A 16995-nucleotide genomic window follows, 5' to 3' on the forward strand; every position below is an offset into this window, starting at 1 on the left:
GTTAGTGAACGTGGACTTGTGGATTCTTCACTTGTCTCAGTGCTTTGCATAGCGTAAACACTTCCTCCCCATAGGGCAGTGGGATTTTCTGTTGTTTAAAAAAATGTGGTTTTTGTTCACCCTGGTGCCTGAACACAGTCAACTACTTCACGTCATGCTCAATCAAAGGAAGAGCAATTTATTTATTTCAACATGTAAGGGGATGTCAGGGGAGGGGGCTGGCTGTTTGGTGTGTTTGGAGTAATTTTAGGGGTGGTCTAAGGGAATTTTCAAGAGGAATTTTCAGGATCATAACTTTCTACTAATCCAGTAAGAAGCAATCTCACCAGGTCAGTCTAGGTTACTCCAGGCAGTATAAGGGACCACAATGATCTAACCCAAGGGCGAGAGGAGTTTTTAATTTTCTATTTCCTTCTCAGGAACAAATTCTATTTTAATGTGCCTCATTGTCACCAAAGTCTTCCCTCATGTAGTTGTTATTCCTATCATCATATTAGAACTATTTTTATTTTTTGAAATTTAATACCGATGGATTCCAGCTTATTATCAACATATATTCAGCGGTAGATGTCCCTTTCCCTCAGGGCTGACTCAGCCACCCCCAACCCCACCCTGACTTTCCTAACCTAGATAATTCCACTTCTGTTCATATGTTCCCCCAGGGCTTGTTTTTAAAATCGTTTTGGCTTTCTGTATCATCTGTAAATTTTCCACATCCCTTTTGAGATGAAACACAATGTGGATACATCGCATTGAGAATAACTGCCTCATAAATTCCACCCGGGGTTTTTGTTAAAATGCAGAATCTGGTTCAGTAGGCCTGGGATGAGGCCAGAAATCCTGTTTTTCTAACAAGCTTTTAGATGATGACAGTACTGCTGGTCCTGGGCACATAGCAAGTTGCTGTCAGATTTCATCATGGAAAAACAGCAATTTCTCTCCCACTACTTCCCGCTCCAAACCCACTCCCCAGAGATGACCATTTTTTGAGCTATAAATATCATGCTAATATCATACTGATACTTCCTGATTTTTTTATTTTATACACTTAACTCCTGAATTATTTCTATAAAAGATTAAGCTGTGGCTCTCTTTTTAAACTTTTTATTTTACATTGGAGAATAGTTTCTAAACTTTTTATTTTACATTGGAGAATAGTTGATTAACAATGTTGTGTTAGTTTCAGGTGTACAGCAAAGTGATTCAGTTATACATATAAATGTATCTATTCCTTCTCAAATTCTTTTCCCATTTAGGTTGTTACATAATATTGAGCAGAGTTTGCTGCGCTATACAGTAGTACCTTGATGGTTACCCATTTTAAATTAAGCTATGGCTCTCTTATACCAGCTCTTCATGCATATTAATTTCACCCATCTTCACAATATTATCATATAATGTGTTTTGGTTAGTTAATATATTCAATGTTTACATTACTATGATTATATAAAAATCGTTAACAGCTGAACCATATAACATAGTATGATTATATTTCCATTCTTGTATTATTTTAGTTTTCCCTGGATTTATTAGTTGCCTCAGATTTTTTATTTAATCAATTTATTTTATGTACCTGTTACTAATGTAGCCCCAAACTTTCCTTCAGAACTTGAAAGGTCCTTAAAATATAGTCATACAGGTCCATCTGAATTTCTGTCTTTTTCTTTCTTTTTGGCAACATCCCTCTGGGAACCCTCCATCCCTTGCTGCAATCTGGGCTGATTGCCCTCTGATCCTGTTGCACAATCGTGTTTTGTTTTTTTGTTTCCTGGTTTTTATAAACTTACTCTCACCATCATCCTGGGGAGTGAGTGCATCTCCTACTTTACTAGGTATTGAGACATTATTCTCAAAAAGTGATTGTACCAACTCCCATCAGAATGTATAAGAGTTACCATTGGGTTATGCCTTTGATAGTTCCTCTACTCCATTTCCTCTGTTCTCTTTCTGGAACTTCTGTTTGTTGTTTTGAGTTTGTTGATTCTTTATTTGTTATCTTTTCTATCCTATTTTTTATTTCTTTGGGTTTTTTTTGTTTTTTTGGTTTTACTTTCTGGGATATTTCCTCAGCCCTACTTTCAGCTCTTCTGTTGTTTTGTCTGTTTCTCTTATTATATTTTTAATTGTTCATCATTCTTTTCTGAATGTTCCTTTTGGTAGTATACTATTCTCCTTTCATGGATGTAATGTATTGGTTACATCTGTAAGGATGTAACATCTGAAGTCTTTTAAACATCTTTAAGAACTTTTTAATGAACAAAACATATATGTATATACAACTGTATACTAAAGTATATAGAGAAATACAATGAACCTTCATTTTTACATCACCCAGCTTCAACAATAATTAACATTTTCTCTGTCTTAGTTAATCTATTTTCCCCATAAACACACATATTTTTCCTGGAGTACTTAAATTCCAGATAGTATAGCATCTTACTCATTGATATTTTGGTAGGTATCTCTTATCTAGAAGATAACATTTTTAAAAAACCTAACCACAATACACTTATCATAAAAAAACCAAAAATAGCATTTACTTAAAATCTTTCCTTAATAAAACTCCCTTATTTGTTCAAATTTCTCCACTGTCTTGAAAAGATCTTCTTACAGCTGGTTTGTGCAAATCAGTATCCAAGCAAGGTTCACCCATTACAGTGGTTGATTTGCCCCTTTCCTATGCCATTTATTTGTTGAGCTAATGTATAAAACTGAGCCTGATATACTTTTTTTATTATAATATTTTTTAGTATAGTTTTTTTAAACTTTCCGTTTGCTTTTTGCATTCTCTCTTTTTTTCTGAGTTCTTGGTTGTTGATTTTTGTATCTGCATTTCATGTGAGAGGCTTTGTCAAATGTTGGATGAACATTAGTTTACTGTTTAAGCGCACTAAAAAACTGGAAGTTCTGTGTGCATGGTAGGGATTTAGACTTAAGAGTGATTATTAGGACCTGGCTATCTCACTGGGGGGTCCCTAAAGGCAGTATCTGTAAGTTGTTTCTCCCTTGGTCTGGTTACCTCCCAGATATCTCTCCTGGAGGTGTCAAGCAGAGACAGGGGCATGGGCTTCCCCTAGATTTGACAGGATCCTCCCGTACAATACCTCACCCTGCCCTCATCTTGGCCTTGTATCCAAAATGCAGAGAGCCTCTCTAGTTCCTCTGATACATCCGCTCCAGAGAGTAAACTTCCTGTCTCCCACCAGTGACGGGGAATGTTGGGAACCTCGTTGCAAGGGCTGGGGCTAGTAACTGCTCCTCCTGTTCAGCCCTCACTCCGGACTCAGGGGGCCCAGTGTTTCCAACCCCTGGTTCTGAGACACACTACCCCTATTGCCACCCTCGCTCCACACTCCCCTACCTCTCATTTTGAGACCTAGATTACAGCTTTATTTTCCTGGAAAGTAAATAAAACCCTAGCTATTACTTTACTGAAGTTTCTGGAAGGAGCTGGGGAAAGTACTCGTTTTACACCTACCATGTTTAACCAGAAGGAAATCTTGCTTTTTTAAAAAAAAAAAATCCATTATGACATTGACTTGTTTCTTTTATAGCTACACACATATGGCTTGCTTTTATTAATGGTTGGTAAGTCAAAAGGACTAACTTCCAAAATTAAAAATAAGGAAAAACTTGTCTGAATTCAACTGATGAAAATATACTGGAATTGTAAAAACTAGAAATTATATTGTTTTGGAGACTTAAAATCATTCTGTTTGTGGAAATGAAGATTTCTCAAACTCTGTATATACTTTAAATAACCTTTTAAATAATAAGAAGGAATGTTCCATAATAGGAGGTGTTTGAGGGTATTTACTTTAAGAATTTACTAATGTTTATAAAAGCATGCCTAATAATAGATAACAACTATGTATTTGTAAGATAGCAATTTCTTTCTCCCCTTAGGGCTGTCACATGGTGACTGAGGAGCTTCATTCCATAACATTTGAGACACAGATCTGCCTCTACGGCCTCACCATAGATTTGGAGGTAGGTATTTCAAGGAATATCTACTATTTACTAATAACATTTTCAGGAACTGGTCATCATTTGAAGATGAAAGCTCAGTATTTTCTAGGTTTTAGTACACTCCTTATTCATCATTTTTGTTTTAATTTAGGAAATCAGTATGTCAAATATTCACTGATTCGTCAACATATATTATTCTGGTTAAATATAAATGATAAAATCTCACAGTCATTATAATTCAAGACTTATGGAATAATTTGTTGCCCAGACTGTTTTTTTGTCTGTTTGTTTGTTTTCTGGGATTCCCTGAGTCATGGATACTCAGAGGAAAGCCTAAAGAGAAATAAGTATACTTGAACCATGTCATGTATGATATATTTTCAAAATTTTAACGTGTACGTAAAAATCCCTCAGAAGAAAGGTTTTCATAGTATAGTGAGCAAAGACCAATGATAGGAACATTAACGGTACATTGTTTTGATCCTCTTATAACTGTTACTATTGAACTCAAAGAAGGAATAAGGAAACTGGGGATTAAGTTGAACATGATTGACAATGAGCTCTTGAAGGCAGGACATTACACCTTTATCCCTCCATTACCTGTGCCTAGCACAATGCCTAGCACATAATAGATGCTCAACATTTGTTGAATAAATGAATGAGTGCATGAATGAACAAACACAATTTCACATGATTGAATATGGTCCGATTTGTAGGATATGTTTTTTTAGAGTTCTGCCTTTGCTCTTTTATCTTAACGAATGTAAACATGTTTATAAAATTTTCCATGGATTCTTTCCTCATCTCTTTTCCTTAAATGTCTGTTTCCATGAGCTATTAAGTTCCTCAGGTGGGTACTTCACTGTCTACAAGCAACCTAACCTCCGTTAATGGGAAGGGGCTAATGTAAGTTGGTTAGAATCCCAGACTAGTCTGTGAAGCCTGTTTATTCCATAAGGTTGAAAACTTCAGCACGAAAGTACTAAGTTGGGCGCCATGACAACAGATGAGGCAGCTCTATCTCCCATAATGCTTTGTTTTCCAAGATCGCTTGCCTCTCCATCTTCTACAATTAAAACTCCCATATCTGATACTGACATCAATTAGATGTTAGATCATAATTTGAATATATTAATCCATTCCAGAGATAAGTTTTAAATTAGATTCTTAATGTAATTTATTAAGAGGAAATTTGCTAAGTCAATACAGGCTCTAATTAGTTACATTTTAGGCAGTACATGACATAAGAAAGTAAAAATACCTCCACAATGTCAAGGAAGATATTGGAGCTGACTGACCAAGCACTCTGAAAGGATTCCTATTTGTATAGCTCCTTTCCTCCCTGTACCTTGACTCATATATGCTCAGAAGGTTCCAGTGCCTTCATGAATCATTTTAGTGACCAAGGCAGTATAGACACCACTGCCTTGGAGGAGTGGGGTTGGCTTGAGATGACCCTTTAGGGAAGAGGGCCAAGTGTAAAATCAGTGTAAGGTACTACTACCTGTAATAACTGTGCTATTTTTCTTTTTAACCAGACCTGCTCATTACCTGTGGTGATGATTTCCAATGTCAGTCAGTTACCTAACGCTTGGGCATCCATCATTTGGTACAACGTGTCAACCAATGATTCCCAGGTACAGTCTCTCTCTATTCCTGTTTCTCCTCCTTTAATTCTATTTGATTTGTTTTATTGTTAACAAAACCCATCTGCCCCAAAAGATGTGTGTGTGTGTGTGTGTGTGTGTGTGTGTGTGTGTGTGTGTGTGTGTGTGTATAAATTTTGGCATGTCTTTGTGGGTTGTTTATTCCAAAATTCCAATATATTCAGTTGTATGATTCCTCCCTCATGTCATATTTAAAGTAATATGTTCTGATGTACTTGGACCCTGAGAGAGTTCTGGCTAGCAGAAGTGACAGACAGGTATTCTTTATTTCTGACAGTCTGGTCAGTTCCCAACTCTGTACATCACAGAGAGTTCTAGGGCCATCCTGTGGCTCTGTTAACTAGGCTCTGGGGAGACTCCTCTCTCCAGAATTTGATGTCTGACTGTTGTGTTTACCTCCTCAACTACTTCTGGCCACACCTTACCCACACAGGCTCTTCCACAAAGGTAGAGAATTGGTTTCAAATAAGTGACTAGAATATTCATCAATCTCGCCTAACGACACTATACAAATTTTCAAGTTGATTATAGATTTAATCCATTCTAGGCTCAAATTTGGTTTTAATGCCATCTGGTGGTTATTTAAGATATGGAACAAAAATTGGCCTCAAGTTTCAAAGCAAGCAGAGAATAGAAGCTCTTCTTAACAGAAGGCCAAGGAAGGGTGTGGCAAAAAAGATGAGTCAGCATTTCCCCTTGCTCCCTCTTACAAAACCCCAGTGTGTTGTCCTGGAAACCACCAAGGTCTAGAGAAAATAGGTCAGATGTAAATATTTCTTCTTGATTCAAAGCAAGTGTTTCTTCCAAAGGGAAGAGTTCTTTTACCTCAGGTCCTAGCAATAGGAATAGTCATGATGAGTAGCTCCAAGTTCCTTCGCTTTTGTTTTAATGTGCCTCATAAGGAAACAGCATGGAAAATGACTCAGCCCTGTTCCTTCTCATCCTCTGGTGCCCTGGCATCTGAGGGAGATTAACTGCAGAAAGGAACGCTGTACAGAGTGCCCTGTGCCTTACTTCCTCTCAGCCTGCAGTGAGAACAGAACTCACTAGAAAGGTTACCTGGTCTGTAAAGCCAAGAACAGCCAACACTTCTGAGATTTAATGTCATTCCCCATTAGGAGCTACACATTTGGAGCTTTTCATCCAATTTCAGGATGTAGGAAGGAAGATGGGATACTCCTCTGTCCTCCAGCCTCAGAGTGCTGTGCTGCTACACTTAGCTTTCTTCAGCATCCTTCTTCTATAAGAAAGCCACCAAAGTTGTCACACTAACCGTCTCAGATTCTGCTCTAGTCTTGGATGAGGAATCTGGAGATGTATTTCATATACAGCTCCTAACACATATATGCACAGCCTACATACAGAGTTCAGCAGAACAAGTAACTCTGGTTTCTCTTCCTAACTCTATTCTGCTTCAAAACCTAAGCTCCTAGACCTTGATTATGTTCTATGCTTTTTGGTCATTTGTCCAGACATAATCCTTAGGTTCAAGGAAAACTGCCCCTCTAGAAATTCTTTCTCTCCATTCCTCTCCTACCTATTTCTCACTCCTTCTTGGATGCTGTGTCCTCTTTTATTGCCACCTTCTGAAGTCTCTTGAATTGGTTCCTTTTCTTGCTGCCCAGCTTAGTTCAGGTTCGCCAAAGGCCTTCTCCCCATACTGCAATGGATTTCTTAATTCCTCCCCCCACCCTTCCTTTCTTAAAACATCTTTCTCGGCTTTCACACCTTCTGCTTTCCAGTAATCTGAGGTGAAGTCTTCTGTTCCACCACCGTTGACCCATTTTGTGGTACAAACAATCTTACTTGCAGTTGATCATACCAAAGATCCTCTTGTCTAGAGCAAAATAAGAAAAGACTACAGTCCTATCCATAAAACAGGAGTCCCAGGTTAATTATGATTCATATTGTAGGGTCCCCTTCCTTAGCCTGGGACTTAACTGTCTTTGTGCTTTGGGATGCTTTGTTTGGTCAAGGTATAACTTGTACCAATCCATGATAAACCAATTAAATAACATGATATAGGTTTTGTTTAAGATTAATATTATTTCAGAAGAGAGTATTTGTCTAACTTGTTGAACAGTGTTCAGTACTTGTATGAGTTCGTTGATAGACTATAGTCTAGGGAAAGTTAAAGAGCTACACAGTGATTCTTTCAAGGATAAGATAGAGCCATATATTATATTAGACTCAAAGAACAAGGGACTCTTTAGGAAAAGGCAAAATCAGTCTTACTATAAAAGCACAACAGAGATGAGACAATAGTTCTGTATTATTAACTGAGGCTGGCCTAAGGAGTTTAAATCAGGAATCCTATTAGTTGAACTACAGTGGGTTCAATGTGATTAATACATATAATCATCACTACAACTCTGTTTCAGAACTTGGTTTTCTTTAATAACCCTCCATCTGCCACTTTGAGTCAACTCCTGGAAGTGATGAGCTGGCAGTTTTCATCATATGTTGGCCGTGGCCTGAACTCAGATCAACTCAATATGCTGGTTGAAAAACTTACAGGTAAGATCTGGTAGATGTGGAGGACTTGCCCCTGTTTTTGGTACTCAACCGTTTTAAAGAATGAGGGTGAGATTACTATTAATAATAATAATGATCATCACAATTTATTGAGTGCCTACTACATCGCTGGGCATAGGGCTAAATGCTATAGTATCTTTCTCACAAAATTTCCTTAAGGCAGAATATTGAGGATAATTCTTCATTCTATCCATTTTATACATGGGGATACTTAAGTTCAGAGGTTAAGTGACTTGCCACAGCTAGTACATACTAGAGCCAAGATGCAGGCCAGGGCTGTCCAGTTCTAAAGCCCCTTCCTTTCCACTCCACACTCCAGCCTCCAGGGTGTTCTTATGCCATTTCCACTGAATGTACTGTGAAGCCTTAATGGTGCCTTGATCTTCATATTAATATTGCAATGGTCATTAACCAACTGGAAAACAGCTGATCCCAGGATCAGGAAATTTATTATAAATTTAAAAACTATCCAGGTAATACTTAATTCTTCATATCGAGAAAATTTCAGTTTTGACTGATATTTCTAAAGTTTGCAAAATAGTCACTGGTGCTCCATGTAGTGACTACAGTGTAAGCTTTTTATAAAAGAATTTTAAAAGACGTGTATATTTTGACAAGTATGGGGTGAACACATTTGGCACCAAGAAAAGAGTTAAAATTGAACTTGTATACATTTCTGGTTAAAGTAGAGCCAAAGATGATTTTGAGCAGCAGTAGTAGAATCGTGTGTGTTTGGTTAAATTTGACTTACAAGTGATGCTGGGTCACCCTTGTACTTACTATCCGATCAATTAGTGTTTAAATAAATTGGAAATATTACAAAATTTACTTAATGTAAATATCCTTTTTGATCCTTATTTAATTCATAAACCACAAGAGTAGGCATTCAATAAGTATTTGTTACTGAGTGAAAAAATCTTTTAAATATATACAGTATAAATAGCAGCCATATCCTTTCGGGTCTTCATCAAATTTTTCTCATAATTTCCTTAAATTTTAGATAGAACCTCTTTTTTCATTGTCCTGGATCAAAACAGTCAGTGGAAAAAAAAAAAACAAAAAAAACAGTCAGTGGTTCCTTATCGCCAAGTGGATCTCTAGTTCATTCTTTTCATGACAGTATTCAAGACTTCTGGCATTCTGGCTTTCACAAATTCATTTTATAATGTTTATTTGCCAACATTAGGCTGCACTTCCTTTCTCCTATATAAGCTGTGTTCATATCCACTACACCTCATCCTACATTATTCTTGCTACTGGAGTGGCCTCTTCCTTCTCCTCTGACAATTTATATCCTATCCATTCATGGAGGTCTTGTTCTAGACACCCACCCACTTCCTAAGGCTATCTTTAGCTCCTCCATTGAAAAGAATTCTTTCCTAGATAAAAAAATTTCATGATATCTTTTATTTTTACTGTTTCTAGCATTAAATGCACTGTAAACCCATAGCACGTGCTTAGGAAATGCTTAGCAGTGGTAGGGGGGGAGATCTAAATTGAGCACCAAATTGAGGAGTCTAATTGTTTAATAAAAATCTCATTCTTTTCTTTCATTTTAGTCCAGTCTAGCTACGGTGATGGTCATCTCACGTGGGCCAAGTTCTGCAAGGTACAAACAGGGGGAGGGGTAGCATCATTTCGATTTTTTTTTTAGTATTCCTTTTTAAGCCTCCATATTATAATTTGGGATTTCGAGGATTTCCTGGATAAGGTTATTTTAAGAAGAAATTCGAAACTGTTTTTTCATTTAAAGGAAATATTTCATTGAAAAAAGGAACTTGAGTTACCATACTAACATTACTATTGAAATAATCATTGTCCTAACATGTTTGTTTATTCCAATAGGAGCACTTACCTGGTAAATCATTTACCTTTTGGACATGGCTTGAAGCAATATTAGACCTAATTAAGAAACACATTCTTCCCCTTTGGATTGATGGGTGAGTTACAGCCTATATTTTCTATATGAACTCATTAGGTTCTTATTTTTATGCTGTCAATTTTTTTCCCTTTTTAAAAACATTGAAGTATAGTTGATTTACAATATTGTGTTAGTTTCAGGTATACAGCACAGTGATTCAGTTATACATACATATACATATATATGTGTATATATATATATTCCTTTTTAGATCCTTTTACCTTATAGGTTATTAAAAAGTATTGCGTATAGTTTCCTGTGCTATACAGTAGGTCCTTGTTGGTTATCTATTTTATATACAGTAGTGTGTATATGTTAATCCCAACATAAATCCTAATTTATCCCTCCCTCCAACCCCCATTCCCCTTTGGTAACCATTAGTTTGTTTTCTATGTCTGAGAGTCTGTTTCTGTTTTGTAAATAAATTCATTTGTATTATTTTTTAGATTCCACATATTAGTGATATCATATAATATTTGTCTTTCTCTGTCTGACTTCACTTAGTATGTGAATATCCTCTAGGTCAATCTATGTTGCTGCAAATGGCAATATTTCATTCTTTTTTATGGCTAAGCTTCCATTGTGTATATATACTACATCTTCTTAAGCCAATTATCAGTTGATGGACACTTAGGTTGCTTCCATACCTTGCCTGTTGTAAATAGGGCTGCTATGAACATTAATAATAAATGCTGGAGAGGGTATGGAGAAACGGGAACCCTTGTACACTATTGGTAGGCATGTAAATTGGTGCAGCCACTATGGAGAACAGTACAGAGGTTCTTTAAAAAAAAAAAAGAGTTACCATATGATCCAGCAATCCCACTCCTGGGCATATATCCAGAAAAGATAAAAACTCTAATTTGAAAAGACACATCACCCCAATGTTCATAACTGCATTATTTATAGTAGTCCCTTTTTCTTTTCTTTCCTTTTTAAGCATATCTAGTGTCATAGTGTGGAAAGTAGTTGCAGTTTCTTACACTTTATAGAGTATTAATACTTACTTTAATCTGTATAAGAGTATTTCAGGCACTACTGACTTTTGATTATATCACAAAAAATTCAGGTCTGTTCTTTGTGAAAGCAATAAATGCAAATGCAGTAAATTATAATCTTGGATCAGATAAAACTATGCATGTTCTATTTTTAGGTATGTCATGGGCTTTGTTAGCAAAGAGAAGGAACGACTCTTGCTAAAGGATAAAATGCCGGGAACCTTTTTGTTAAGATTCAGTGAAAGCCACCTTGGAGGAATAACTTTCACCTGGGTGGACCATTCTGAAAATGGTACATGCTCACTATTATGTATTCATGTGAAATTAGTATTGTGTTTGGTTACTGGTCTTTCCATCTTCAGAAGTGTGTGGCTTGCTGTTCTGTCTTTTATGTGTTCAGTGGGCTTGAATATTAGTTGTTACAGTTGTTTCAGAGGAGGGTAGCATGAATTTCTCACAGCCTATGTGGGTGTCCTGTATCACGTGGCAATCTGTACTGTCCACATGCAGAGAAGGGCTGGCATTGTTTTACAACAAGTGACATGAAGATAACGTGGGCAGGAAGAATGGCCACAAAGAATGCCTGCAGGAACCTGAATATTCTCTCTGTTTTCTCTTTTTCCAGGAGAAGTGAGATTCCACTCTGTAGAGCCCTACAACAAAGGCCGGTTGTCTGCTCTGCCATTTGCTGACATCCTTCGAGACTACAAGGTTATTATGGCTGAAAACATTCCTGAAAACCCTCTGAAGTACCTCTATCCTGATATTCCCAAAGACAAAGCCTTCGGTAAACACTACAGCTGCCAGCCATGTGAAGGTTAGGTTCTTTCCGTTTGCTTTGCTTCTTAAGATTTTGGAAAATAATCTCAGATTGGAGTAAAGTAAATGAAGTTCTTCCCTTTATGTTTACTTTTATCGTTATAAGATCTAAGAGGTATGTGGAGGTCAAAGCCTTAGAAATGAAGTGGTGTGTCAGCAGTTCCTGAAAAGGAACAGCTGGGGCTGTCCAGCTAGCAGAGCACTTAGTAATCAGTAGCTGTAGACGGACTTCACCAGGGCCATGGGAGCCTCTCAGCCACTGGTAGAGTTTCGGTTTTCTCCTTTCTAATAGGAGTGGCACCAACTTCACCTCTATGCCTGGGGAGAGGAAAAGAAAGAGGAGGTAATGATTAGAAAGCTGTTAAAAGTTAGGCAAGGCTGTTTTTTACAAAAGAAGCTCAGGGTTGATAAGCTTTATATTTTTTACTTACTGTAGTCTCACAACTCAGAAAGTATCGTTCATTTACCAGGGAGGGGACAAGGGGGTCTGTGCTTCATACCCTTCCTCGCAGCCTATCAATAACAAGTCTTGACATACCTGCCTTTTCTGGTTGTATCCTAAGGGTCTAAAATGATACCTGGCCAAAACAGGTATTTGGTAAATATTTGTTGAATACATGAAAAGAACATTCATGAAATAGCTATGTAATTGTAATATAAGTTCACTATTCTGTTTCTTTAAATCGAAGTATATACAATCCATTACAATATTTCATCTGTAGCAACTAAATACATGAGCATCATCATGTGGAATATCGTACAGCTGTCACTCACAGGTGGTGACTTTCTGCCACCCTCCTTCACCCCCCTCTGAAGCAAACAAAAGACAACAACTACCACAAAAACCTGTGGCTTTTAAGTGTTACTACATCTGACTGAATGAAATAACAAATGTCAATGCAACAAATTACAGCTGAAGAATTACGGTTGGTCCTTACTATTGGATCACACACAAGTTCAACGTAGTATACCAGAGAAATCTGGGGGGGTTTCCAAGGTGAGGTTTGCACATGACTGTTACTACAGCGCAGCAGTGCTTTTAGTAACACTGATGTCTGTGACTCAAAACTTTGTGTAATTATAAGATTATGATTGGTGTCAGTTTTAATGAAAAGAATTGCGTTACTATAAATCCCCAATCCATGAATAAATCTGTCCTTATAATTAAACTTAAATGTAACGTGGAAGACAGGTAATATAGTTGATTCCCAATTTTTCTCACACAGTTTAGAGCATTAATATGTAAAGTCAGGTTAGGCCTGCCAAGAGGTTTGTTTCTCTCTTCTTGCACATTTTATGCTCATCTAAAATGCTGTTTCATCTATTCAACTAAAAAAATTTGTGAATCACTAGACAATTGTATTATCTCTTCTTTTTAGTATCACTTATACTTTTTTAGACTTTTTTTCTAATTTTGTCAATAATAATAACATTTTTCCCCAACATACCTTTCTTTTCCAGTTTCAAGACCAACAGAAAGGGGAGACAAAGGTTATGTCCCTTCTGTATTTATCCCCATCTCAACAATGTAAGTAATCTTAGTCACATGTAAAATAGTTCTTATTGAACTTATCCAAAAAAAGCTGGAAATTTAAGAGTAGAGCAGGGTACATATAACGGAGAATAAAGCATTTTAATGCTCAATGTCCCATTACCTTTAACACATAAAGCTAGTCTTCAGGATGCACCACGAAGCCCATCACGAAGGAATTCTAAAGTTGCCCTTTTATATGCCTTATATTCCATAGCAGGCTGAAAGCTCTGATTTCAAATGATGAATTAGGCATCTCAGTGTCACAAATAGATGAAGTCCTAGAAATGAGTTCTGTTGGGGAGATGGAAATTTCCCCCTCTACCCCTTCCAGTTCTTATGGCTGGACTAATAATAAAATTGACACAAGGTAGATTAACAGGATAAAAGGAACAAATTTTAAGTCGTGTGCATAGAAGTCTCATAGAAATGACTGAAGAAATGGCCAAAACAGGCAGCTTTTATTCTTTTTTGGGCAAAAGGTCAATAAATTTGTGAGGAATCGACAGGAAAAAGATACTTAGGCTTTGGGTGCTTAAGTCGTGAAGAATCTAAACAGAGTTTGGGCCTGAGGTATTAAATTAAAGAAGTAACAAGGTTCATTTGTACAGGCTTCTCAGCCCCGAATGAATCCCCTGTCTCTGGCAAGAAGGATGTTCTTCCACCTCCAGATGCAAGGAGGGCACCTCTCACGGAAGAGATTTATTTCCTGCTTTCAGGGAGGCAAAGAGGAGGGTCAGAGTGTCCCTCCTGCGTTGGTTCTTTCTTAAGTAACTTAAGTCATTTAATTCAAAATAATCGATATGCCACTGAGGCACATTTTGGAGTGGCCTGCCCTGAGCCCTAACAGTTCCTAACACAGTAAGTCACTACAAGCTATTATTTTTAATCCCTTTCCATATTTACCCTGTGATCTCTTTAAGCCGAAGTGATTCAACGGAGACACATTCTCCAACAGACCTTCTTCCCATGTCACCAAGTGTGTACGCAGTGCTGAGAGAAAACCTGAGTCCCACAACAATTGAAACTGCGGTATGTCCCCTTTCTTTCCATTGCTGTCAAGGGCATTTCTGAGGAAGCGAAGGTGGTGTGTGAATCAACGAGGGGTGAAGATCTGCAGTGAGAAAACACATTTGTTGGAACAAATCCATGAGCATAACACAAGGGGTGTACGTCTGTATGGTGCTGCGTGTTGCTGATGTTAGGGGCATTGGAAGCAGATACCTACACTGACTTGAACTGCTTTGAGGTCTTTCCATCAAAAGCCATCCAAGGGCAAAATATCTCTGTATCCTCCTACTCAAGTACACTTCATCCCTACTTCCACCATCAGCCCCACCAATCTCCACCACTCTCCCCACTGTAGCAGACAATACTTATATGTCATTATATGCAAATCTAGTTTAATATTTTATTTTAGCAATTCAAGCACCACAAATTCCAATTTTTCTTGATTATTGGTTCTATCCTGGGAGCTTCTTCAAGTAGTATATGAACAACAATCAATAGCAGTATAATAATACTCTTTTGAGAACTGAGTCATAATCTTATATGCTACTATGTGCTTTAGGATGCATTCTATCTAGTATTATTCCCCAATATTGTCAAACAGTTCAAAACCCCAATTACATTAGGATGCATGTACATCAGAATAATAGATTCTTGGAGGGACCCTGAGCTCCAAGAGATTAGTGTCTGGCTGTAAATCAAGTGGTTTTTAGTCCTTCTCTTGAAGATTTCCAGGGATAGAAAAACTTATTCCAATGTTAATTGTCCTTAAATCATTTAGTTGTAAGAGGACTTTTGCTACATTTTACACCCATTTCTTCATTACGTTTTTATGGGATGAATAGGCCTCCTTAAAATCGTTTTTATTTATTTTAAAGTTGCGTTTTATTTTAGATTGATCAACCTTAGTTACTTTTGTAAGTACTGTACTTAGTAGTTAATTGGTAGAAAGATTATGAAGTAAAGTATGTATTTAGTAGACAAGAGAATGTTTACCTAAGAAATGGTGACTTACTTGCAAAACAATAGTTTGCTCAAAGGTCATTTTCATTTTCCAATTTTAGATGAAGTCTCCCTATTCTGCTGAATGACACGATAAGCTCTTGACACTCAAAAGAAGGAAGCAAATGAAAAAGTTTAAAGACTGATCTTTGCCAACAATCACATCTTGTTTCTTCAGCTTTGTATATACCGATTTCCAGGAAATGGTTAAGTTCGAAGCTTTCCTCTCACTGGTATGACACCCCCAAATGGGAATGTCATGATTGAAATGCTAAAAACCAAAGCTTCAGATAAAACACTTTAAGAAACCAATGTTAATATAATATTAACAAAAGACTCATTTGTATGTATTTGTTTCATTTCTGATTCTGTTTCTCTTGTGTTACTTATGATTTTGGCTCTAGCAGGTTTAAGTGTTAAGATTTCACAACAGGTCAAAAATAACAAAGTCACACGTACATTACTCAAAAACCATCAGGATGGCCTAATGGAAAAGCCTAATAAGCTAATGTCCTGAGTTCTAGCAAGTAAGAGTCATCACACTAGATACAAGATGGAAGTAATGACAGGGCATTAACAGCAGCAATTCACACGGTGTGTGTCCAGGGGTGAATTAGGAAGCCTCTTGGTTGCTATGTCAACATTGTCCTAACTTCAGAATTCACAGCTGCTGGTACCACAGCCAGGGACACCTCTCCTATTAGGGAGAGAGATCCAGAGTCATTCCTGGTGGTACCTCAGGCAAACCGCGCTAAAAGCAGACACATGGGTAAAAATCTCATGAAATGAGGACCTGGAGGAAGATAACAACACTGGCCTTGGGTGAGTGATTTGATCCCTGGCTTGTGTGTTCTTCCTCTCTAGAAGAGGTTAGGCTAGGTGGGCTATGGTCCTTTCCAGCTCTAAGAGTCTCTGGTCCCATGAATCCAACCTGAGCCAGGGGAAAGGAATTTAGGATGAGAAGTTCCATCCCTGGTGATGCAGGAGGGGAGGTGGTTCACCGAATGGCAATGCATGTATACGGGCTGCAGGTCTACTTTGATCCTTCCCTTGCCCGGACTGAATGCTTAGTGGTGCCATTGAACAGCTGCTGCCCTTAGCAATAGTGTGGGATCTCCCAGTGCCCAAGCCCTGGGGAGCTCTCCATGTCTCCAGGCCCTAGAGAAGCTGCTGAGCCAGGTGAGGAAGTCATGATGCTGAGGCATCTGCCATGACCAGCCACAAAATGTCCTGAGGCTGATGTCCAAGGTAAGCCCTGACTGCAGAGTCAGAGATGGCAGTCCCCTGTGAGGTGTTCCTCACTAACTTCTTTAATCCATTTCCCATCTTCCAGGTAGGTCAAACAAGGAGAAGCTAATGTTTGATGGAAAAGATTTCAAAGAAAAAAAAAAAAAGCTTTTAATGTAACCTGCCTTCTCCCTTAGAGAGATTCCATCCTATCCATCTCATCCTTTATACCCACCCACATGATCCTAGATTGTTCCTATGGGACAAACTCTGCACCTGTCCCAAGGCCAATTCCCTTACTCCTTTGCAAGCTCTTGA

General features: G+C 37.8%; 1 protein-coding gene across 1 annotated transcript in view; it reads left to right on the top strand.

The window, feature by feature from the left end:
* STAT4 (signal transducer and activator of transcription 4) overlaps positions 1 to 15764 on the top strand; it is a 94443-nt gene extending 78679 nt beyond the window's left edge. The window contains exons 15-24 of the mRNA XM_060016396.1: positions 3907 to 3990; positions 5508 to 5606; positions 8018 to 8153; positions 9731 to 9780; positions 10017 to 10111; positions 11246 to 11382; positions 11716 to 11907; positions 13371 to 13437; positions 14364 to 14472; positions 15513 to 15764. Coding sequence (XP_059872379.1) covers positions 3907 to 3990; positions 5508 to 5606; positions 8018 to 8153; positions 9731 to 9780; positions 10017 to 10111; positions 11246 to 11382; positions 11716 to 11907; positions 13371 to 13437; positions 14364 to 14472; positions 15513 to 15539 — 996 coding nt within the window. The 3' untranslated portion in view covers positions 15540 to 15764. The remainder of the gene's footprint in view (positions 1 to 3906; positions 3991 to 5507; positions 5607 to 8017; positions 8154 to 9730; positions 9781 to 10016; positions 10112 to 11245; positions 11383 to 11715; positions 11908 to 13370; positions 13438 to 14363; positions 14473 to 15512) is intronic.
* The last annotated feature ends 1231 nt before the right edge of the window (positions 15765 to 16995 follow it).

The sequence above is a fragment of the Delphinus delphis genome, chromosome 7 (assembly GCF_949987515.2).
Source record: "Delphinus delphis chromosome 7, mDelDel1.2, whole genome shotgun sequence".
In the NCBI taxonomy this organism is placed as follows: domain Eukaryota; kingdom Metazoa; phylum Chordata; class Mammalia; order Artiodactyla; family Delphinidae; genus Delphinus; species Delphinus delphis.